At 39.6% G+C, this 26,336-nt stretch overlaps 1 protein-coding gene across 8 annotated transcripts in view; it reads left to right on the top strand.

The window, feature by feature from the left end:
- The window catches only part of SFMBT1 (Scm like with four mbt domains 1), a 155,490-nt gene that overhangs the window by 93,706 nt on the left and 35,448 nt on the right, over window positions 1-26,336 (top strand). For all 8 annotated transcript variants that reach the window (XM_084988557.1, XM_021068955.2, XM_021068953.2 and 5 more), the window contains 2 exons: window positions 2,787-2,881; window positions 18,131-18,371. In XM_084988557.1, coding sequence (XP_084844683.1) covers window positions 2,787-2,881; window positions 18,131-18,371 — 336 coding nt within the window. The remainder of the gene's footprint in view (window positions 1-2,786; window positions 2,882-18,130; window positions 18,372-26,336) is intronic.

Raw genomic sequence — 26,336 nt, 5'->3', positions numbered from 1 at the left:
TTTTCTTTTTTGGTCACCCTGCAGCATTTGGAGTTCCCAGGCCAGATTAAGCCTCAGTTGCTGCTTAAGTCACAGCTGTGGCAGTGTTAAGTCACAGCATAACCCACTGTGCCTGGTCAGGACTCAAACCTGCATCCCATCACTCCCAAGATGCCACTGATCCTATTGTACCACAGTGGAAACTCTGGGGTTTTTTGGTTTTATTTTGGTTTTTTTTTTGGATGTGATTTTAAAAGGTATATTTTATATTCACTTTCTTTTTTTTTGTCTTTTCTAGGGCAACGCCCACAGCATATGGAGGTTCCCAGGCTAGGGGTCCAATTGGAGCTGTAGCCGCTGGCCTACACCACAGCCACAGCAATGCGGGATCCAAGCCGTGTCTGCGACCTACACCACAGCTCATGGCAACACCGGATCCTTAACCCACTGAGCGAGGCCAGGGATCCAACCCACAACCTCCTGGTTCCTATGCAGATTCATTAACCACTGAGCCATGATGGGAACTCCTATATTCACTTTCTAATATTTCATTGTTAATATACAGAAATGCAACTGATTTCTGAATGTTAATCTTGTATCCTGCTGCTTTGCTGAATTTGTTGATCAGTTTGAGTAGTTTTTGTATGGAGTCCTTAGAATTTTCTATATATAGTATCATGTCATCTGCATATAGTGAGTTTTACCTCTTCCCTTCCAATTTGAATACTGTTTGTTTTGTTTGATTGCCGTGGCTAGGATTTCCAATACTATGTTGAATAAAAGTGGTGAGCGAGGGCGTCCTTGTATTGTTCCAGATTTTTGTGGGAAGGCATTCAGCGTTTCTCCACTGAGTATTTTGTTTGGCTGTGGGTTTGTCATAAGTGCCTTTTATTATGATGAGATATGTTCCCTCTATATCCATTTTGGTAAGAATTTTTATCGTTAATAGATATTGGATTTTATCAAATTTTTTTTGCATCCAGTGAGATGATCATGTGGTTTTGGGCTTTTCTTTTGTTAATTTGTTGTATTACATTGAATTGTTTTTTTTTTTTTTTTTTTAAGGGCTGCACCTGTGGCATATGGAGGTTTCCAGGCTAGGGGTCAAATTGGAGCTATAGCTGTTGGCCTACACCACAGCCACAGCAACACCAGATCCTAGCCATGTATGTGACCTACTCCACAGCTCATGGCAACACCGGATCCTTAACCCACTTAACGAGGCCAGGGATCGAACCTGCAACCTCATGGTTTCTAGTCAGATTCATTTCTGCTGCACCATGATGGGAACTCCTTAATTGCATGTGTTGAACCATCCTTGTGAACTTGGTATGAATCCCACTTGATTGTGGTGTATGGTCTTCTTTATACGTTGTCGGTGGTTTCTACTTTAGATGCATACTGGTAGAAGGCCTTTCTTGGGAGAAAGCCTTTCTGAAGAGGTGTTTGAGTAGAGGCTTGAAGTGAAGGTGTGAATGACACTAGGGAATGAGACTTTAGAGCTGAAGAAATAATAAATGTAGAGGCTTTGAGGAAAAAACATGATTAGAGAGGAATAGCAAGAGACTCAGTGTCCCTCAAGTTCACAGAGCAAACACGAGGCTGGTGAGATGCAGTGGCAGGGTCAGCAACTAGGGGTCAGATCACATAGGGCCTTTGCAGTCTCTCAAAGATTTTATTGTTAAGTGTGATTAACCAAGATGAAAGATTTTTGTGGTTGGACCTCGAACTAGAGAGAGAGCAGTAGAAATGGTGGGGAGTGATTAAATTTGGGATATGTTTTAAAGATAGTACCTACAGAATTTTCTGATAGATTGGATATAAGATGTGAAGAAAATGAGGATTACCCCACATTTTCTAGATTGAGCCAATTATCAACCAGTGGTATCTATTACTTAGTTGGAGAATGCTAAGAAGGAATCAGATTGAAATTTTAATTTTGAAATGCCTCCTAAGTATCTCAAATATTTGGTATTAAATACTAAATTACAATCAAAAGTGATTGTAGGAGTTCCCATTGTAGTTCAATTGTTAACAAACCCAACTAGTATCCATGAGGATGCCGGTTTGATCCCTGGCCTCACTCAATGGGTCAAGGATTCAGTGTTGCTGGGCTGTGTGTGGGTCGCAGACACAGCTTAGATCCCATGTTGCTGTGGCTATGGCGTAGTCCAGCCACCATAGCTCTGATTCGACCCCTAGCCTGGGAACCTCCATATACTGCAGATGTGACCTTAAAAATAATAATAATAATAATAATAATTGTGATAGTTACACTCTCACCAGTTTTATATGATCTATTTGGGTGACTCCTAGATGGATCCCAGCAGGAGAGAGCATGTCACACTTGTACAGTGTTGAGGTTTATTGACAATCAGTGCACTAAGGGAACCTACGTTTAAAAAGAGCATTTAGTTATTTTATTTATTTATTTATTTGTCTTTTCTAGGGCTGCTCCCACGGCATATGGAGGTTCCCAGGCTAGGGGTCCAGTCGGAGCTATAGCCACCGGCCTATGCCAGAGCCACAGCAACGCAGATCTGCAACCTATACCACAGTTCATGGCAACGCCAGATCCTTAACCCACTGAGCAAGGCCAGGGATAGAACCCGAAACCTCATGGTTCCTAGTTGGATTTGCTAACTACTGAGCCATGACGGGAACTCCCATTTAGTTATTTTGTGTGTAAATTCAGTTAAGTGCTGAAGTAAGTTTTAAGTTAGGTTTACTAAGTTTACATTTTTATACTTTGACTTTTCTTTAATTGGGTCCTACCTTGTTTGTTTCTTTGTTGTTTTTAATTCCAGATGCTGGATCTAGTGTGGAAGAAGTGGAATTAAGCTGGGAAGATTATCTAGAAGAGACAGGCTCCACAGCAGTGCCCTATGGGTCTTTTAAACATGTGAGTGGTAACTGTATTTGCTTGACTGACTATATCTCTTTTCTTTGACTCACTGCACGATCATTAGAGAATTATTTTAAGGTAGAGTAATTGAAAGAATTTGAGTTCTTTTTCTTTTCCCCTCCTGTTGCCACTTCTTTTTTTTTTTTTTTTTTTTTTTTCCCTGTTTGGCCCCCCACAACAAATGGAGTTCCTGGAGCAGGGATTGAGTCCAAGCCAGAGCTGTAACTTATGCCACAGCTGCAGCAATGCTAGCCCCAGTGTACCCAGGCCAGGGATCAAACCTGCGTCCCTGCTCCTGCAGAGACACCATCAATCCCATTATGCCACAGCAGGAACTCCCCTCTTGCCACTCTTATTATGAAAACTTGACAGAGAGTTCCTGCTGTGGTGTAGTGGGTTGGGAATCCAGGCTGTGGCTCAAATTCTATCCCTGGCCTGAGCGACTCCATATGCCACAGGTGTGGCCATAAAAAAACAAAACAAAACCAGAAAACCATACACACAAAAACTTGATGTATGGTAAAACCCTTTTTGATTTTGTATATTTTCTGCCACTCAATGTGGACTTGTCATTTTTTTTTTTTTTTTTTTTTTTTTGTCTTTTTGTTGTTGTTGTTGTTGTTGCTATTTCTTGGGCCGCTCCCGTGGCATATGGAGGTTCCCAGGCTAGGGGTTGAATCGGAGCTGTAGCCACCGGCCTACGCCAGAGCCACAGCAACGCGGGATCCGAGCCGCGTCTGCAACCTACACCACAGCTCACGGCAACGCCGGATCGTTAACCCACTGAGCAAGGGGCAGGGACCGAACCCGCAACCTCATGGTTCCTAGTCGGATTCATTCACCACTGCGCCACGACGACGGGAACTCCTGGACTTGTCATTTTGATCAGTCATGAATATTCCTTTATTTTTGTCAAAAAAATTTTAGAAGCCTCTTAAATCAAAGAAAATGGTTTATATTATACAGGCAAACTTTGGAGATATTGTGGGTTTGGTTCCAGACCACCACACTGAAGTGGTATCACAATCAACCATAAGTCAAATGAATATTTTGGTTTCCCAGTACGTATAGAAGTATATTTAAACTATACAGTAGTCTGTTAAGTGTGTATTATGTTTTTTAAAAAGTACATACTTTTTTTTTTTTTTTTTGTCTTTTCACCATTTCTTGGGCCACTCCTATGGCATATGGAGGTTCCCAGGCTAGGGGTCTAACCGGAGCTGTAGCCACCAGCCTACACCAGAGCCACAGCAACACAGGATCCGAGACGAGTCTGCAACCTACACCACAGCTCGCGGCAACACCGGATCCTTAACCCACTGAGCAAGGCCAGGGATGGAACCCGCAACCCCATGGTTCCTAGTCGAATTCGTTAACCACTGTGCCTCGACAGGAACTTCAAAAAAGTACATACCTTAATTAAAAAACTAATAAGTACTTTATTGCTTAAAAATGCTAGTTATCATCTGAGCCTTTAGGGAGCTGTACTCTTTTTGTTGGTGGAGGGTCTTGCCTCGTTTTTGTTTGTTTGTTTGCTTTGCTTTTTAGGGCCTCACCTGGGGCATATGGAAGTTCCCAGGGTAGGGGTCAAATTGGCGCTGCAGCTGCTGGCCTGTGCCGCAGAGCACAGCAATGCTGGATCCTTAACCCACTGAGCAAGGCCAGATATCAAACCAGCATCCTCATGGCTACTACTCAGTTTCATTACCACTGGGCCACATTGGGAACTCCTGACTCCATGTTGATGGCTGTTGACTGATCAAGGTGGTGGTTGTTTAAAGACTGAGGAAGTGTGGCAAATTTTTTAAATAAGGCAGTGATAAAGTTTGCCATATCAAATGACTTTTCCTTTCATGAACGATTTCTCTATAGCATGTACTGCTGTTTGATAGCATTTTACATACAGTGGAACTTCTTTCAAAATTGGAGTCTGTCTTTTCAGACCTTGCCACTGCTTTATCAGCTAAGTTTATTTAATATTTTAAATCCTTTGTTGTCATTTCAACAGTCTTTACAGCATGTTTACCAGGAGTAGATTCCATCTCAAGAAAGCATTGTCTTTAGTCATCTACAAGAAGAAATTCCTCATCTGTTCAGGGTTTATCATGAGATTGCAGCAGTTCAGTCCCATCCTTAGGCGCACTTCTAATTCTAGTTCTCTTGCTGTTTTCACCCCATTGGCAGTTGCTTCCTCCACTGAAGTCTTGAACTTCAGAAGACTCAAAGTCATCCATGAGGGTTGCAATCAGCTTTTTCCAAACACCTGTTAATGTTTATATTCAAAAAAATCATACTTGAAAGTTGAAATGATTCATTATTCCATAGGCTGCAGAATGGATTTTGTGTTAGCAGGCATGAAAACCAGTATTAATCTCATTGTACATTTCCATCAGAGCTCTTGGGTGACTGGGTTCATTGTCAATGAACAGTACTATTTTGAAAGGCATCTTTTTTTCTGAGCAGTAGGTCTCAACAGTGGGCTTAAAATATTCAGTAAACCATGTTGTCAACAGATGTGCCATCATCCAGGCTTTGTTGTTCCATTTCTAGAGCACATGCAGAGTCGATTTAGCATCATTCTTAAGGGCTGTAGGATTTTTGTAGTGGTAAATGAGCATTGGCTTCAGCTTAAGCTCACCAGCTGTATTAGCCCCTTCAAAGGACAATTAGTCAGCCTGTCCCTTGAAGCTTTGAAGCCAGGCGTTGACTTCTCCTCTATCACCATGAAAGCCCTAGTGGCATTTCCTTCCAAGAGGCTGTTTTGTCTACATTGAAAATCTGGTGTTGAGTGTAGCCACCTTCAATAATTCCCTCGGCTAGATCTTCTGGATGACTTGCTGCAGCTTCTGCATCAGCCCTTGCTGCTTCACCTTGCACTCTTATTTTATGGAGAGGGTTTCTTTCCTTAAGCCTCATGAACCAGGCTTCTAGCTTCAAACTTTCCTCTGCAGCTCTTCACTTTTCTCAGTCTCCATAAAGCTGAATAGAATTTGGACCTTGCTCTGGATTAGGATTTGGCCTAATCATAAACCTGGATCAGTATGTGGTGAAGGACTGCCAACCACAGTAAAAATCAAGTATGGCTATAGGATGATATTGAGAAAGGATGGCTGTGCTAGCAGATCATGGGCAAGGCTGATACAATTCATATCTATAGAGCAGTAGAAATGGATGTCCAAGCCACTAGCAAGAGTTGTACAGGACCAAGTTTAGTATAAAGGAAGGAGGGGAGACAGGGCTGAAATATGAATTAGCGATAAGCCACTTTTGCAAAGAGGGAGGGTCTAAGGTAATGAAAAAGCCTTCCTCATGGTGCATGTCTGCTGGAGAGAATAGCATTCATTCACTATGGGAAGGGCACTAAGCTTTACTTGGGTCTTCTGGAAAACTTTAGCTCCTATGGGAAGGGATGTAGATACTATTAACCCCAGGGTATAGGTATGGATCCATTAAGCCCAGGGATAGAACAGAAGAAATAAAAGCCCTCTATTCTGGGAGAGAAGTAGGAATATATGCTGGGGAATCAGAGGTCCCTACAGTTAGTGGAAGGGTAGGATCATAGAGGAGTTCTATCCCCTAAGACTCAGGGACACAGAGCCTCGCTGAGTCTGAGGCTGAATCTCAGAAAATGTGTGTCCCCTCAGTATGAAGTTAAAAAATTTCGGGTCTCCTTGTGGGGGAGAGGCAAGGGTGTGGAGAGAGAGGTAAGTCACAAAGAGAAGTGTAGTCATAAAAGAGGTGTAGTTACAAAGAGAAGATCTCAATTTGAGGGTGGAGCAGTTAAAACTGAGGGGAAAGCACTATAGCAGGTAAGCTGACACCATAAATACTAGAAAGTACTAGTGGAATTTGAAGCCTGTGTTATACTGTGACTAACTGTAGCAACAACAAAACCCAAACCCAGTTCATCTCTGAACTAGGCTGATTTAATCTCTCTTAATCCAGGACCCAAGAATAAGCATGCTCATTTCCAGGCATAAATACTGTTTGTTCATTCTTGACTGTTCTAAACAGGATGTCTAGCTTTCAGCCAAAAATCATGGGACACACAAAGAAAAAAGAGAAAAATAGCAAACTGACAAGAAACAGAGCAATCAACAGAACTAGACTCATACGACCCAGATGTTGAAACTCTTAGAGAATTTTAAATAACTGTGGTTAACATGTTAATGGCTCTAGCAGAATAGGTGGACAACATGTATGATTAGAAAATGAATTTCAGCAGATCGGAAACTATTAGAAAGAGTCTAATGCAAGGAATAGAAATGAAAAACATGGTAACAGATGATGAATGCCTTTGACAGATTCATCATTTGACTTGACACAGATGAGGAAGGAATCAGTATACTTGAAGATAAGTCAGAAGAAATGGCCCAGACTGAAATATAAAGAGAAATAAGAGTGGGGAGAAAACCAACTAGAACACCCAATGGCTGTGTACTGTATTAAAGAGAAGGCTAATTTGTGTGTAATTGGGATCTCAGAAGGAAAAAGGAGAGAAAGTGAGGAAGAGATGTTTGAAGAGATAATGGCAGACAATTTTCAAAGGAAACAAAGATACTGTACCACACATCAAAGAAGCTCAGGCAATGCGAAACAGGTTAAATAACAACAGACAGAATGCATCCAGACACATCATATTCAGACTACTGAAAACCAGAGCGGAAGAGAAAATCTTAAAGGCAGCCAGAGAGAGGAAAAAAACAAACAAACAAACAAAAACAAAAAGCAAAAAAAAAACCCACATTGTATATAGAGGAACAAAGATAAGAATCGTAGTGGAATTTTTTTCACAAACTATCCAAACCAGAACACTTTAAAGTGTTGAAATAAATAAATAAATAAACCTATTAACCCAGAATCCTATGCTCAGCAGAAATTTCTTCCTAAAGTGAAGGAGAAATTCAGAAACAAAAACTGAGAGATTTTATTAACTACCAAAAAATGATGGAGATTCTTAAGGCAGAAGGAATTTGACATAAGACAGAAACTTGGATCTACACACAGAAATAAAGAACAATGGAGATGGCATGCTTGTGACTAGGTATAAAGTTCATTGTTTTCCTTATTATCTATTTTTTTTAGGGCTGCACCCTTGGCATATGGAAGTTTCCAGGTTAGGGATGGAATCAGAGCTGCAGATGCCAGCCTACACCACAGCCACAGCAACACCAGATCCGAGCTGAATCTGCGACCTCCTGCACTACAGCTCACGGCAATGCCAGATCCTTAACCTACTGACTGGGGCCAGGGTTCAGACCTGCACCCTCATGGATACTAGTTGGGTTTGTTACCACTGAGCCACAAGGGGAACTTTTTAATGTCTCTTAAAGATAGCAGTTTGAAATAAAAATGATGGCAAGCTATTGTTTGTTTATAGCATATATAACTACAGTAGCACAAAGGGTGGGAAGGAGTATTTGAGAGTATATGATTGTAAGATCTTTATGCAACACATGAAATGGTGTAGTATCATTTGTAAGGAGAGTGCAGTTAATTAACAATGCATACAGAAAACTCTTCAACTTTAACGGTTATTAAAAAGTTAAGTGCTTCTTCAGTATTGTACAACCACTAGCATTGTCTGTTTCCAGAACTTTTTCATCATCTCAAACAGAAACCCTGAATTCAGGGTTTCTCCCACCAATGTATCTCCCACTACTGTCCTCCCCAGCTCCTAGTAACCTCTCTTATGCTTTCTGTCTCTATAAATTTGCCTTTTGTACCTGAGTGAAATCATACAGTATTTCTCCTTTTAGGTCTGGCTTATTTCACTTAGCACATCATTACACTTTTAAAAAACTTTTTTTTTTAAAGGGCCGCCCCTGTGGGACATGGAGGTTCCCAGGCTAGGGGTCCAGTTGGAGCAACAGTTGCCTGCCTACACCACAGCCACAGCAACACCAGACCCGAGCCATGTCTGCAACCACAACTAATGGCAACACCAGATCCTTAACCCACTGAGAGAGGCCAGGGATTGAACCCGCAACCTCATGGTTCCTAGTCGGATTCATTTCCACTGCACCACTACGGAAACTCCTACACTTTAAAAAACTTTTAAAAATGGTTGCTCTTATTTTGCAGTAAACACTTACAACTAATCCAAGACCTCTCTCAAGTAACACTATACCACTTCATATAGTGCCAGTACCTTATAGCAGCATATTCTCAATTATTCCCTCCCAGCCCTTATAACATGGTTATTATTTATTTCTTTTGCCTTAGGAAACTGACCTAAGAAAATATTGTTCTGATTTTTGTCAGAGAGTGTTTTGCCTATGTTTTCTTCTAGGAGTTTTTTGGTGTCATGTCTTAGTTTAAGTCTTGAAGCCATTTTGAGTTTGTTTTTGTGTGTGCTGTGAGAGTGTGTGCTAACTTCATTGATTTACATGTGGCTTGTCTACCTTTCCCACCATCACTTGCTGAAGAGACTATTTTTTTCTCCACTGTATATTCTGGCCTCTTTTGTTAAGGATTTATTGATCATAGGTTTGTGGTTTTATTAATCTATGTCTGGTTTTGTGCTAATGCCATGCTGTTTTGATTACTTTAGCTTTGTAGTATTGTCTGAAGTCTGGGAAGATTATGCCTTCTGCTTTGTTCCTTTTCCTCAGGATTGCTTTGGAAATTCTGGATCTTTTGTGTTTCCATATAAATTTTAGGATTATTTATTCTAGTCCTTTGAATAATGGCATAGGTAATTTGATAGGGATAACATTAAATCTGTAGATTGCTTTGGGGAGTACAGTCAATTTTTTTTTTTTTTTTTTGGTCTATTGTCTTTTTAGGGCTGCACCTGCAGCATATGGAGGTTCTCAGGCTAGGGGTCTAATCGGAGCTGTAGCCGATGGTGTACGCCAGAGCCGCAGCAACTCAGGATCTGAGCCATGTCTGTGACATACACACAGCTCATGGCAACACCAGATCCTTAACTCACTGAGCAAGGCCAGGGATCAAACACGCAACCTCATGGTTCCAGGTCGGATTTGTTAAACACTGAGCCATGACAGGAACTCTGAGCATACATAGCCATTTTGACAATATAAATTCTTTTACTCCAAGAGTGTGGGATATCTTTCCATTTCTCTGAATCATCTTCAGTTTCCTTTTGTTTTTCTTCTTCTTCTTCTTCTTTTTTTTTTTTTTTTTTGTCTGCCCCATGGCATATGGAGTTACCAGACCAGGGATCAGATCTGAGCTGCTGTTGGCAATGCCAGATCCTTTAACCCACTGTGCCAGGCCGGGGATTGAACCTGTGTCCTAGCACTGCAGAGATGCTGCCAGTTCCATTGTGCCACAATGGGAACTCCCATTTTCAGTGTTTTGTAGTTCTTAGCAGGTAGGTCTTTTGCTTCCTTGGTTTTTTTTTTTTTATTTTTTTTATTTATTTTTTTCCTCTTTAGGGCTGTACCTGTGGCATATAGTAGTTCTCAGGCTAGGGGTTAAATCAGAGCTACAGCTGCCAGCTTATGCCACAACTTGTGGCAAGGCTGGATCCTTGACCACTGGGTGAGGCCAGGGATTGAACCCACATCCTCACAGACACTATGTCAGATTCTTAACCTGATTAGCCACAATGGGATCACCAGTATTTTTTTTTTTTTTTTTGATGTGATTTTGAAAGGGATTAGTCGGGTTTTTTTTTAAACTTTCCTTTTCTGATTTCATGTTAGTATAAAGTAGATCTGGCTACTGACCTATATCATTTTACTTCTTTGTGAAGATTGTAATATTTCTTGCTCCATCTCTTCAAACAGTGTTTTTTTGTCTTTTAGTAGGTCTTAGGTTTTGTTGAAAGCTGAACATAATACATTGAATAAAAGGAATTGAAATAAATAAGTCTTTAGGGTAAGTTTTATGTTTATCTGGGTAGGAGTTAGGCTGGTTTTACTATTTGTTGTAGCTGTAGGTGTCAGAGACTAAATTTATTTTTGTGTCCTTTATTTTGTCTCCCCTGTTGTACCAGAGTCCTGTTGATGTGGCGGTAAGCATTCCCTAGTCCTGTAGTTTCGTCTCAGTGTTATAGTGAACCTAAATTGTGCATATTCTTTCCCCTATTTTGGAGTCTAGAGGGAGCTAGAGTTGGATATTTCCCTTACCCTAGATCAACAACACTCTGGTTTTAAATGCTAGTTGGTTAGGACCTAGTAAAATAGTTTCTCTTGAGGGTTAGTCTTACTAAGAACAGAATGCTTTTGGGATTTGCTGTTGTGGCTCAGTGGAAATGAATCCTTTAACCCACAGGTTTGATCCTGGCCTCAGTGGTTAAAGGATTTGGCATTGCCTTAAGCTATGGTATAGGTTGCAGATGTGGCTCGGATCTGGCATGGCTGTGGCGTAGGCTGGTGGCTATAGCTCTGATTTGACCCCTAGCCTGGGAACCTCCATATGCTGTGGGTGTGGCCCTAAAAAGACAAAAAGAGAGAACAGAATGCTTTGAATGTATTTCAGAATGCTGCTTTCCTCTTCTCTCTGTCAGAATTCTTTACTGTGAAGTCCTGGTAGGACTCTTGGAGGGTAAACTCACAGAGTGTGTGGGCCCCCAGAGGTTTTTTTTTTTCTTCTCAATCTTGTCCATACTGAGCCTTCAGTAAGTTATTAATTACAGTTTGAGTTTTCCTACCCTGGAACTAGTCCTGCAAAGGTTTCTGCTCGGTCTTGTTTGTTGTAATTCATTCTCTATATCTGTCTCCAGTTTTTTGTTTTGTTTGGTCTTTTTGCCTTTTCTAGGGCCGCTTTCCATGGCATATGGAGGTTCCCAGGCTAGGAGGCCCATCAGAGCTGTAGCCGCCGGCCTATGCCAGAGCCACAGCAATGTGGGATCCAAGCCGCGTCTGCGACCTATACCACAGCTCACGGCAACACTGGATCCTTAACCCACTGAGCAAGGCCAGAGATCGAACCCACAACCTCATGGTTCCTAGTCAGATTCGTTAACCACTGCACCATGACAGGAACTCCTCTCTGTCTCCAGTTTTGAATGCAACAGTTCTGCCATGTGACCTCAATTCTCTTTTGGATCTAAGAAGAGCTGTTGATTTTTAATTTGCTTGGGTTTTCCTTGTTAGGACAGTTCCAACATCCAAAATCCTTACATATCAAATTGAAAACCAGAAGTCCTGTATTGTTTTTCTGTTCTCTATTTCATTTATCACCACTTTCATCCTTATTATTTTCTTCCTTCTGTTTAATTTACTCTTCTTTTTCTAGTTCCTTAAGAAGTACAGTTATGTTGTTAATTTGAGATCTTTTTTTAGTATAGTCAAACAGCTAGAAATTTCCTTCTTAGCACTGCTTTTGCTACCTCTCACAAATTTTGGTGTATTTTTTTAATCATTTGTCTCAAAATATTTTCTAATTGCCCTTGTGATTTCTTCTTTCATCTATTGAATGTGTTTAATGTCAATGTATTTGTGAATTTTCTAGTTTCCTTCTTTTATTGAATTCTAGTTTTATTCCACTATGATCAGAAGAGATACTTTGTATTATTTTTGTTTTTGGTCTAGTATCATAATCTATCCTGGAGAATGTTTCCATGTGAAATTGAGAGGAATGTGTATTCTCTTGTTGAGTGGAGTGTTTCTACGTGTCTTTTAGGTTTGGTTGGTTTATAGTTTGTTTATTCTGTTTCCTTTGGTTATTCTATCCATTAGTGATGGAGTGTACCAGTATGTTTAGAAATCAGCACAGCCTTAATACCAAACCTAGTAATATTTCAGGAAAGGAAAATTCCAAAGAAGTGTCACTCAGAATAACTGATGCATAAATAGCTTCATACAAAATAAAACCAAACTGAATGTAGCCATATTTGAAAAGGAAACTACATTAATAACAAGTTGATTTTTCCAGGAATGCAAGATGGTTTAACATTGGAAAATCAATCAGCATAGTTCACCATAGTAGTAGAGTAAAGGATAAAAATCATCATCTTAATATACAAAGAAAATTAATGATAACATTGCACTTACAATAAAACTCTTAGCAAACTATAGATGATCATTTCCTTAATTTGATGTAGTATATCTATATAAAGTCTGTAGCAAACTTTATTAATGTAATATGATAATCTTTTTAATATGAAACAAGACAAAAATGCTAGCTAATGTGATGTATATTTGACACTGAATTGGAAACTCTAGCCAAATACATTAAGGTAAGAAAAACAATTAAAATGCATAAGAAGTGAGGAGAAGGAGTTCCTATCATGGCTCAGAGGTTAATGAACCTGACTAGTACCCTTGAGGATGGGGGTCTATCCCTGGCCTTGCTCAGTGGGTTAAGGATCCGGCATTGCTCTGAGCTGTGGGTGTAGGTTGCAGATGCGGCTGGGGTCCTGCATTGCTGTGGCTGCGGTGTAGGCCGGTGGCTACAGCTGCGATTGGACCCCTAGCCTGGGAACCTCTATATGTCTAGGGTGAAGCCCTAAAAAAAACTAAAAAAAGAAGAATTGAGAAGGAAAAGATGTCATTATTTGCAGATGAATAAAATAATTTACTTTCTATGATTAGTACTGCTGAGTAATTTTAGCAAGATTTTATTTTATTTTATTTATTTTTTCTTTTTTTTTGCCATTTCTTGGGCCGCTCCTGCAGCATATGGAGGTTCCCAAGCTGGGAGTCAAATCGGAGCTGTAGCCGCCAGCCTATGCTAGAGCCACAGCAACATGGGCTCCAAGCCTCATCTGCAAGCTACACCACAGCTCACGGCAACACCAGATCGTTAACCCACTGAGCAAGGCCAGGGATCGAACCCACAACCTCATGATTCCTAGTTGGATTTGTTAACCACTGAGCCACGATGGGAATTCTGGTTTTAGCAAGATTTTAGATACAAGGTCAGTATAAAAAACCTATTCTATTTCTATATACTAGCAACAAACAAAAAAGGAAACTGAAAGATGTGATTTACAGTAACATAAAACATTGAATGGCTAGGAATAAATGTAACAAATATTTCTAAAAACTTCAAACCTTTATTGATATAAATTGGAATTTATAGACAGACACTGCCTTTTTTTTTTGTTTTTGCTTTTTAGGGCTGCACCCACAGCATATGGAGGTTTCCAGGCTGGGGGTTGAATCAGAGCTATAGTTGCCGGCCTGTGCCACAGCCACAGCAACGCCAGATCTGAGCTACGTCTACAACCTACACTTCAGCTCAGGGCAACACTGAATCCTTAACCCACTGAGCAAGGCCAGGGATCAAACCTCCAATCTCATGGTTCCTAGTTGGGTTTGTTTCCACTGCACCATGGACGGGAACTCCGTTATTGACATAAATTGAAATGAAGGAATAGACCTTGTTCATGTAATGGAAGACTCACTATTGTAAAGATGTCAATTCTCCCCAGATATATCTGTTGAATTTACTTCAACCCAAGTCAAACACCAAAAAAATTTTAGGTAGAAATTGACAAACTGATTCTAAACTTTATGCGGAAAGATAAAGGAACAAGGTTAGCCAGACACAGCTGACAAATAAGACAGAATGAGAAGGCTTCTTGTACCAGATATCAAACTTAGGACAGTATTGTGCTACTCTAAGAAAAAACAAATCAGAAACAGACCTACTTTTCTGGGACACTGATTTATTTATTTTTAATTAATTATTTTTTGTCTTTTTAGGACCACACCCATGGCCCTAAAAAGGGCCCAGGCTAGGGGTTTAATCGCAGCTGTAGCTCCTGGCCTATGTCACAGCAACAGCAACACCAGATCCGAGCTGCGTCTGCAACCTACACCACAGCTCATGGCAATGCCGGATACTTAACCCACTGAGCTACTAGTCTGATTTTATTTATAACAAGGTAACAGTTTATAGTGGTGAGGAAAGGTGCTGGGTCAACTGCATATGTATCTTCAAAAAATAAAGCCGGAGGGGGGTTCCCATTGTGGCTCAGCTGGTTAAGAACCCAACATACTGTCTGTGAGGATGCTAATTTGGTTTCTGGCCTTGCTCAGTGGGTTAAGGATCAGGCATTGCTGCAAGCTGTGGTGTAAGTTGTAGATGCTGCCTGAATCCAGTGTTGCTGTGGTTGTGATATAGGCTGGCAGCTACAGCTTTGATTTGATCCCTAGACTGGCAACTTCCATGCTGCACAAAGACAAAAAAACTTAAACAAAAACCTCCAAAATAGTGAAACATTCAGTTCCTGTTGCAGCACAGTGGGTTAAGAATTAGACTGCAGCCGCAGCTTGAGTCACTACAGAGGTGTCGGTTCCATCCCCAGCCCAGTGCAGTGGGTTAAAGGATCCAGCGTTGCTACAGCTGCTTGGATTCATTCAATCCCTGGCAGGGAAACTTCCATATACCGAGGGTGCAGCCATTAAAAAAAAGTAAAACCTGAGGCCTACCTAGTACTACACAGAGTTTAACTCAAGGTAGATATTAGTTCTCAAATTTTTTTTTTTTAATCATTTCTTGGGCCGCTCCCGAAGCATATGGAGGTTCCCAGGCTAGGGGTCCAATTGGAGCTGTAGCCACCGGCCTATGCCAGAGCCACAGCAACGTAGGATCTGAGCCGTGTCCGCAACCTACACCACAGCTCACGGCAATGCTGGATCGTTAACCCACTGAGCAAGGGCATAACCTCATGGTTCCTAGTCAGATTCGTTAACCACTGCGCCACCACGGGAACTCCTAGTTCTCAATATGAAAGGCTTCTAGAAAATAATATAGTATAATATGACCTTTGGGGATAGGGAAAAATTTGCTTTAAAATATAGAAAAACATTAAAGGGAAACTATTGATGAAGTAGAGTATATTAAAATCAGAAACTTCTATTTATCAAACTGTCAAAAAAGTGATATTTCTAAGTAATTGACAAACTGGTATTCAGAATATTGACTCAATAAAAAATTGGCGAGAAACTTAGGCATTTCTCAAAAGAAGAAATCTAAATGGCTAATAAATATAATGGTTCTCAACTCCATTAATCAGAAAAATTGGATTGTGACTCAGTGGTAACGAACTTGACTAGTATTCATGAGGATGTGGGTTTGATCCCTGGCCTCACACAGTGGGTTAAGGATGTGGCGTTGCTGTGAGCTGTGGTGTAGGTTCCAAATGTGGCTCGGATTCTGTGTTGCTTTGGCTGTGGTGTAGGCCAGCAGCTGCAGCTCCAATTGGACCCCTAGCCTGGGAACTTCCATATGCCACAGGTATGACCCTAAAAAGACAAAAAAAGGAAAAAAAAATCAGAAAACGCAAATTAAAATCACAGTGAGGTAATATAATACACATTTCAAAATGGTAAAAATGAAAAAGGTTGAAAATACAGTAGTGTTGCATAGGATGTTGGATCAAAAGAATTTCTCATACACTGCTGAGAGAGTAAATTGGTATAGCCACTTTGAAAAACAGTTTAGCTGAATGTTTTTATTATAGGGATCCATAGAGATATACATCAAGTGATATACAAAACTATTCATATAATCATGACAGTGTTATCAGTAGTCTTTCAAAACTGTCAACTACCCAAAGTGACTGCTACTCAGAGCGTTAGAATGGATAAGTTATGGCATATTTGTGCAGTGGAATACTATACAAGAACAAAAAGAAATAAAGTACTGATATATGCAACAGCACAAATGAGTCACGAGTCGTAAGCAGTGTTGGGTAAGAGAAGTCCCACGCGGAAAAACATTTCATGCTGTGTAATTCTGCTACCATAGTGTGAAAACACAGGCAGTGTTAAAATGTAGTGTTACAATTCAGGATTTGGATTATCTTTTAGGAGTGTAGCAGGTTAGTGATTAGAATGGGGAAGAAGTTTTACACTGAATATAGGACTTTCCCTCTCTGACCTCTCCTTTCCAGGAGCCCCTCACTTTGCATGGCTGGAACGGCCACATTGCATTCAGTTGTCCTATTTCCAGAGTCTCCTCCAGAGTGTGATAGTTTTTTATTCTCTCTCTGTCCTTAGTGGCCTTGACATTTTGGAAGCATATATCATATACCACTTATTTTGAAGAATGTTTCTTAGTTTGGGATTGGTTTTTCTCATGATTATCTTGAGTTTATGCATTTGGCAATAATGTCATAGAAATGATGTGCTTTTCTTGTATGATATCAAGGCTATAAGATATTGATGTTTTAGGATTGGTGATGTTAACTTTGTTTAGTTAGTTAAGGTGGTGTCTGCCAGGTTTTTTCACTTTAATTTTCCCCTTTGCAACTAATAACAATTTTGTGAGGAGAACTTTTGAGACTATGCAAATATCCTAGTCATCACTGTCATTTTAGCACCCATACCTCTGATTTCAGTTCAACACTACAGGTTTAATCTAGTCTTCCTCTCCTCTTATTTGTACTTTTCTCCCACAGTGAGAAACCTGGCTGTCATTATCCATAATGTATTTACTTAATTTTAGTATACACTATAGTAATTCCAGAATTGAAGACCCTTTTGTGACCTTATGATTTAACATCTAAAGTAGTATATTTTTGAGAAGGATAAGAGGCGTTATTAATTATTATTCAGTATAACAGATGTAAACACAGACTCTTTTAGAGAAATGGAACGTATGGCTCCCTCTGTGTGGTAGGTATATATTATACTAATTTATTAGCAGTGTACCCTATTTTTGTCATTTACCTTTTATAATTTCCATAAATTTTCTTTCAAATGATCCAGAAATCACCCTTGAAAACTTAATGTGTTGAAAGTTGTTAAAATGGTGAACATTCAGTGATTTGTATACTTACTGGAAGACATTTTCTATAACCAGACTGCTTTGGTGGAAATTTTGAGTTCTATTAAAATTCCATCAGAGTTGGAGTTCCCCCTGTGGCGCAGCGGAAACGAAGCCCACTAGGAACCATGAGGTTGTGGGTTTGATCCCTGGCCTTGATCAATGGGTTAAGGATCTGGCATTGCCATTTCCTGTGGTGTAGCTCGCAGATGAGGCTCAGATCCCGTGTTGCTGTGGCTCTGGCGTAGGCCGGTGGCTACTGCTCCGGTTAGACCCCTAGCCTGGGAACCTCCATATGCCACGAGTGCGGCCCTATAAAGACAAAAAAAATTAATTAAAAAAAAATTCCTTCAGAGTTAGACGGAAGAGCATTGCTATTCCCTCTTTTGTTTGGATCACTCCTGTGAAATTAGAATTGGAATTTCTCAGGTTTCCCTTGAGAAGATTTTATTGCATTTCGTGCTTTAGAATTTTAAGTCTTAAAGAATGTTGTCCAAAAAAACTACTCATTTGAGATACTTTTCTGGTGGTAAATAGTGTTTCCTTGTTCAGGTGGACACACGTTTGCAAAATGGATTTGCTCCTGGGATGAAACTGGAAGTGGTTGTAAAGACAAATCCTGAAGCCTACTGGGTTGCCACCATCATTACCACCTGTGAGCAGTTGCTCCTCCTCCGCTACGATGGCTATGGGGAAGACCGGAGAGCCGACTTTTGGTGTGACATCAGGAAGGCTGACCTCTACCCCATTGGGTGGTGTGAGCAGAATAAGAAGACCCTTGAAGCTCCCGAAGGTAATGAGATACTTCTTATCAAGACATGATAGAATGTTGCTATAGGAAAATCCGGGCTGTCTACAGTCCTAAGGTTGTCAGTCTCCCAGGCACATAGATCTTCCTAACTTCTTTGGGTTAAGGATTACCAAAAAAATGTTTTTAATCAAAATATAGTAGATTTACACTGTTTTGTTAATTTGAGGTATAGAACAAAGTGATTCAGTTATATATTCTTTTTTTACATTCTCTTCCACAATAGGTTATTGGGTTAGCATTTTGAATGAGGGTATTTGTTATAAGGAATAATTTACACCTCCCTATTTTAAAAAATTATTTTCTGTGCTCCATAAGCCTCGGGCTTTTATGCCATTCATAGGGAACATCAGTTGCATTCATCCTGTAAGACTGAAGCTTGAAGATATGGTTATCTCGAAGAACCTTGGGCCAGATTGATTCTCTTTCTGATTTTATCAGTATATTAATGTACTTCTAAAAACCAAGATAGCCATGAGCACAATAAAATAACAAAATTAACTTTGGAAATTATCTTTGATATGATATGGTATTGTTATTTAATCTAGAGACCTTGTTCAGTTTTTATCAATAATGTTTTTACAGTAAAATGTTTCTATAGTAAAGGAAAATCCTAGATCATATGTTGCATTCATTTGCCATGTCTCCTAAGATTCCTTTAATCTGGGACATTTCCTCAGACTTTGACATTTTTGGTAGGTACAGGGCAGTTTTCTCAGTAATGTTAATTACGTCCTGGATCCAGTACTATACATTACTCCCCATTTATTTTCCTTGTCCAGGATTCAGTCCAAAATCACACATTGCATTTGGCTACCATGTGTTTTTGTCTTTCTTGGTGTTGGTGTCTTTGAAGAGTACAGCCAGTTATTTTTTAGCATGTCTCACAGTTGTGTTTGCTTGATGTTTCTCAGATTGTGCATTTTTGGTAGGAAAAGTGCAGCAGTGATGCTGTTTCCTTCTAGTGCATCATATCCCATGTGGTTGACTGTCCTGTAACTAACTAGTGGTACTAACTTTCATCACTTCATTGAGTTTGTGGATGCCAAGTTTTTCTACTGTAAAATTACTTTTATCTTTTAAAATTAATAATTATCTTGTGGGAAGATACTTTTGAGATTATATAAATAGCCCATTACTTGTCACACTTCACCTGCTATTTTTAGCATCCATTGATAATTTTTTTTTTTTTTTGTCTTTTTGTCTTTTTTGTTGTTGTTGTTGTTGTTGTTGTTATTGTTGCTATTTCTTGGACCGCTCCCGCGGCATATGGAGGTTCCCAGGCTAGGGGTTGAATCGGAGCTGTAGCCACCGGCCTGCGCCAGAGCCACAGCAACGCGGGATCCGAGCTGCGTCTGCAACCTACACCACAGCTCACGGCAACGCCGGATCGTTAACCCACTGAGCAAGGGCAGGGACCGAACCCGCAACCTCATGGTTCCTAGTCGGATTCGTTAACCACTGCGCCACGACGGGAACTCCCCATTGATAATTTTTATATGAAACGACTATTATTTTAATGCTTACCAAATGGTATTTTCTAATTCCTTCTAGATTTTATAATTGATTTTCTACTATAGAAAAAGCTTTCCTTTTCGCCCATTTATTCACATACATTTATGTATGCATGTGTGTATTTATGTATGTTATGTCAGTGTAGACTCATAAGTTTTATTTTATTCAATGGGTTATAATCTTTTACTGTCATTATTATTTTGATGCTCAAATTGTCCTAGATTTGGCCACTGGGAACCCCTTCAGGTTGGCAGATGTGTCCTTATGTTCCCATTATTTTTCAAGGAGCTTTTTGTTCAGGAAACTTTTCCCTGCCTCAGCCCTGAAATCAGCCATTTCTCCAGGAAGGACTGGGGGTTTTTGTTTTTTGAAGAATGATATTTAGAAATGAAGATCTGGGTATTAGGGTACTCAGTGGGCTTCTATCTGGCCATTAACATTTTGTGAGAAAACAACATAAGAGGAAGCTCTGGAGATATAAAGCTACGTGGCCCGCCATCTCATCTTAAGAGTATAGGAAAATTTGCTTCATGTAATGATGAACAACAGAAAATGATTTCAGTTGAGCCTCATACAAAGGCAAGTTGTTAAAACAAACAAATAGGAAATAAGGGTAGAATAAAACCCTTCCAGGGAAACATAACCACAAAAGAGATGAACATTGTGTCAGACAAAAACGTTTCAAAACAAGGTAAAAGAAAGTGAGAAAAATCATAAATAAAATTTATGAAAATTCAAAAATGAGCTGATGGTAGAAAAGGAAGATTTGAAAAGAGAAAAAGTAGAAGCTAGGCAAGAACTAGAAATTTAAAAATACTAGAAATGGAGGCTAAGTTACAATTAAACACAGGGATAAATCAAACGAGTAGTATCTAAAGAGAAACAAAAGAGGAAAATAATTTAAATACTAAATACTAAAAAAAAAAAAAGAAATGAAGAGAGTTCCTGTTGTGGCACAGCAGAAATTAATCCAACTAGTATACCTGAGGATGTGGGTTTGATCCCTGGCCTTGCTCAGTGGCTCGGAGATCCAGTGTTACCATGCACTGTGGTGTAGGTTGCACACATCACTTTGATCCTACGTTGATGTGGCTGTGGCGTAGGCCGGCAGCTGTAGCTCTGGTTCGACCCCTAGCCTGGGAACTTCCATATGCTGCTGGTGAGGCCCTAAAAAGCAAAAAACAAAAACACCCCCACAAAAACAGAAGAAGAAAGATATAAACAAGGACTTGGAAAAAAATGGTTGGCAAAAATGGTTCAAGGTATGTAAAATAAAATAAATAAAAGTTACTGAAGATGAAAACCAAAACAGTGAAACAATGAAATATTCTAAAATTCAAGAAAACTTTACTGAAATAGAACTTAAAAATCCATATTGAAAAGGTTCACTATGTACATGGGGAAGTTAAATGAGAATAGCTATATCAAGGTGTGTATTGAACTGGAAAGCAAAAGAATCCCTTGATAATTTAGGCAAAAACACTAAATGTCTTGAAAAAGAAAGAAAACAAGATTATCATCAGACTAATTGACAATAATACTTTTTATCAAAACATAAGAAGGTAATATATTTAAGAAGTTCAGTGAAAGAAAATATGATGCCAGGATTTTATGTCTAGCTGAACTGAACTTAGGGTGTAATGGCTATATGCAAATTGTTATAAAGATAAAAGGATTCAGAGAACATTTTTCCCATGAGCTCTTCCAAGAAATCCACAAGAAAATTCAGAAAATCAAACAAATAAGCTATTAGTGAAACATGGCTATATAACTTAGAACTATTAGTGAAACATGGCTATATAACTTAGAACTAAGTGATGGCTATAAGAGATACAGGATAGTGTTTAATGGCTACATGCTCTGACAACATGAATACAATATAATTATTAAAAATATGAGGGAGGGAGTTCCCATCGTGGCTCAGTGATTAATGAACCCAACTAGTATCCATGAGGACATGGGTTTGATCGCTGGCCTCGCTCAGTGGGTTAAGTATCCAGCGTTGCTGTGAGCTGTGGTATAGGTCAAAGACGTGGCTTGAATCCAGCCTGGCTGTGGCTGTGGCGTAGGATGGCAGCTACAACTCTGATTCGACCCCTAGCCTGGGAACCTCCATATGCTTTGGGTGTGGCCCAAAAAAAGACAAAAAAAGACCAAAAAAAAAAAAAATTTGGAGTTCTTTTTGGCACAATGGGTTAAGAATCTGGCATTGTCACTGCAGTGGCTTGGGCTGCTGCTATGGCGTGGGTTTGATCCCTAGCTCACAAACTTTCACATGCTGTGGACATGACCAGAAAAAAAAAATAAGGGACAATAGCAGGGAGAGCATATGAATAGTGGTATAAGATTACTTACTGCTCCCCCTCTCCTGCAAACAGGTTTATTACCTAGTAATTTAACTAATTGCCTTTTAAGTGTTAACTAGGAGTATGCTGAAGGAGAAGAGATAAAAGAGGTTATGGCTAAATTTAGTAGTATTTATTAAAAAAAAGAAATAGAAAATAGTTCAAAAATTGTTATGAAGGTATTAGTATAAAGATAACCAGAAGAGCAGAACTATAAACCTCTCTAAATGCCAAAAGATGGATTTTTTAAAATAAAAAGTTGGAGTTCCCTAGTGCTGTAGCAGGTTAAGGATCAGGCATTGTCACCCGGGAACTTCCACATGCTGCAAACCTGGCCAAAAAAAAAGTAAAAAACATAAAAAGTACATGTTCAAATAAAATCACATAGGGAAATACTGTACACACATACACAAGTAATTCATGTTATATTTACCAGTATAAAGGAATTGAGGCCATATCTTTAGATAATATAAATGTTAATTGGCTTACTCTTCTATTCAAATTGATAAAACATTTCAGGTTGGTTTAACTGTGTAAAACTCAATTCTATGCTAGGAACAGGAGACATACTTAAATGGAGAGATTTTGAAAGAGTAAACAGAATGATGGACAAAGATCCATAGACAAATGCAAGTAGAAAGGAAAGCAAGAGTCTCAGTCTTGCTCTCTGACAAAGGTGGAATTCAGGTCAGAAAGCACTGTAAGAGACAGAGAAGGGCACTTTATAATGATAAAAGGTGCAATTAAAAAAAAAAAGCCATACAGCAGAAATTGACAGAACACTGTAAATTGACTATACTTTAATAAAATTTTTTAAAAATTAAAAATAAACTTAAAAAATAAAAAATAGAAAGAAACAGATCCAGGGAGTGTTCTCCACATATCTTATATGAATAAAGAAAATGTGTATAGGAGTTCCCGTCGTGGCTCAGTGGTTAACGAGTCTGACTAGGAACCATGAGGTTGCGGATTCAATCCCTGGCCTTGCACAGTGGATTAAGGATCTGGTGTTGCCATGAGCTGTGGTGTAGGTCACAGATAGGGCTCAGATCCCGAGTTGCTGTGGCTGTGGCGTAGGCTGGTGGCTACAGCTTTGATTAGACCCCTAGCCTGGGAATCTCCATGTGCTGCGGGGTGCGGCCCTAGAAAAGACAAAAAGACAAAAAAAAAAAAAGTGTATAAAATGAGAGAGGAGAATATATGATTGTGTGTGCATGTGTTTTTTTTAAATTAAAGAAAACTATTTTCAAAAATTGAACTGTGGTTGATTTACAATAAGGAATAAACAATTTTATTATTTATTTATTTATTTTGGGCCTCTTCATGGCATATGGAGCTCCTGGGCCAGGGATCAGATCCAGGCTGAGCTGCAAACTAAGCCACAGGTACAGCAACACCAGATCCTTAACCCACTGTGCTGGGTTGGATATCGAACCCATGTCCCAGCGCTTCTAAGACACTGCTGATCCTGTTGCACCACAGCGGGAGCTCCATGAAACTTTTAAACAAAACCCTCATTGGTTGCCTTTGAAGGATGCTAGGGAACCAATGGATAATTTTGAAGGCTGGTAAATACAGAGAATCAAGTTTATATCCTGCTTTTTTTTTTTTTTTTTTGTGATCAAATAGTTGAAGAGAACTTTTTTTTTTTTTTTTTTTTTGTCTTTTTTGTCTTTTTGCCTTTTCTAGGGCCGCACCCGCAGCACATGGAGGTCCCCAGGCTCAGGATCTAATCTATGCTGTAGCCACCAGCCTACACCAGAGCCAGAGCAATTCCAGATCCGAGCCATGTCTGCAGCCTACACCACAGCTCAAGGCAATGCCAGATCCTTAACCCACTGAGCGAGGCCAGGAATCAAACCCTCAACCTCATGGTTCCTAGTTGGATTTGTTAACCCCTGAGCCACTATGGGAACCCCAAGAGAACATTTTCTTTATATTTTGGTTAGTAAATGAAGAAGGATGATAGAACATCACTGTTTCTAGCCCCAAATGAATCATCGTATCTGTGTAGTGACCATTAAAAGCTGCCATCACCATAGAAGGAAAGATAGAATGTGCCTCTTGATGGAAGGATTTAACTCCACTTAAGAAGTAATCTTGCCCTCTTCCCCAAAGAATCCAAACTGAATTTGATCAGGCCTCTAGATCTAAATACTGATTCACAGAAAATGTAGAGGACAGTAGAGCGACTGGTTACCATGAGCAGACAACCAGTAAAACCAGACTCTGAAAAAAATTTGTATAGGACAAAAGGCTAAATCTCTTAACAAGTATGCTCCAGGAAAAAGAGAGGGCATAGGGTGTACCTACACATTAAAAGAGATTTAGTTGATGTGTTAACCATTTGCAGTATACAAATCTCATTTGTATCATGATTTGACCAAACAAATTTAAAAAATTGTTTTTGAGACATTTGGGAAAATTGACATGGTCTAGATATTTGATGTTAATTATTGTTAATTTTTTAAGGTGTCATCTTACTGTGGTTATATAAAAAGTTATTTTCTTCTAGAAATACATATTGAGATTATATTGGATAAAATTACGTGATATCAGGGATTTGTTTCTAGATAATCTGGCTGGTTGGGGATGCCAGGTATGAGGATATATAGATCAGGCTTGACAAAGTAGCTATAAAGGACCGGATAGTAAAATATTTTAGGCTTTTGGGGCCCTGCGGTTTCTGTCGCAACTGCTCAGCTCTACCTTTGTAATGTGAAAGTAGTACATAAACAAATGACCATGGCTGTGTTCCATAAAAACTTTATTTACAGAAATAGATAGCAGGCCAGCTTTAGTCCACAGGTTGTAGTTTGGTAGCACTGTCTGATCTAGATGTAAAGATTGACAGTGGGAGTTCCCCGGTGACCTAGTAGTTAAGGATCTGGCATTGTCACTACTGTGCCTCAGGTCACTGCTGTGGCTTGGGTTTGACTCCTGACCTGGGAACTTTTGCAAGCCATGGGTGGAGCAAAAAAAAAAAAAAAAAAAAAAAGATTGCCCATGAAGTGACAGTTGTTGAGGCTAGTTTGTTTGCTTGTTTGTTTATTTTTTTATCTTTTTAGGGCTATACCCACTGCATATGGAGGTCCCCAAATACAGCAACGCCAAATACAAACTGAGTCTTCAATCTACACCTTAGCTCATGACAATGCTGCAGATCCTTAACCCACTGAACGAGGCCAGAGATATTAGTCAGATTCATTTCAGCTGAACCACAATGGGAACTCCTGAAGCTAGTTTATATGAGGAATCATTATACTATTCTCTTTACTTTTCTGTATTTCTAAAATTTTCCATAATAAAAAATAAAGCAAGTATCTTTTGTTTCTTTGTTTTTTAAAGAACTTTCTTTTCTTTTCTTTTTTTTTTTTAAGGTCTGAAGATGTGGCATATGGAAGCTCCCAGACTAGGGGTCAAATCAGAGCTGCAGCTCTCGGCCTATGCCACAACCACAGCAATGGCAGATCCAAGCCACATCTGTGACCTATACCTATAGCTTGTGGCGATGCTGGATCCTTAACCCACTGAGTGGGGCCAGGGATTGCACTTGCATCTTCATGGAAACTAGTCTGGTTCGTTTCCACTGAGCCACAAGGGGAACTCTAAAGTAGGTGTCTTTTGGATAAGGATAAAATTGTACTGATAGCGAGTTGGGCCTCTTCTCTTTGTTTTGGATACAACTCTTATTAAACTAGCAAGGAAGTAGCTCTATCTAGAGGAGGATTTTTTTTTTTTTTTTGATCTTTTTAGGGCTGCACCCACGGCATCTGGAGGTTCCCAGGCTAGGGGTTGAAATCAGAACTATAGCTGCTGGCCTACACCCCAGCCACAGCAACATTAGATCCAAGCTGCATATGCGACCTATACCACTGAGCAAGGCCAGGAATCTAACCTGTGTCTTCATGGATACTAGTCAGATTCACTTCTGATGAGCCACTATGGGAACTCCTAGAGGAGAATTATTATTATTTTTTTTTTTTGTCTTTTGTCTTTTTGTTGTTGTTGTTGTTGCTATTTCTTGGGCCGCTCCCAAGGCATATGGAGGTTCCCAGGCTAGGGGTTGAATCGGAGCTTTAGCCACCGG

Source organism: Sus scrofa, chromosome 13 (assembly GCF_054392235.1).
Source record: "Sus scrofa isolate SSC_HxYL_T2T_F1_AM1 chromosome 13, Sscrofa_HxYL_maternal_Yorkshire_Landrace_v2.0, whole genome shotgun sequence".
Lineage (NCBI taxonomy): Eukaryota > Metazoa > Chordata > Mammalia > Artiodactyla > Suidae > Sus > Sus scrofa.
Note: the sequence above shows the minus strand (reverse complement) of the source record. Positions and strands in the feature narration are given on the sequence as shown.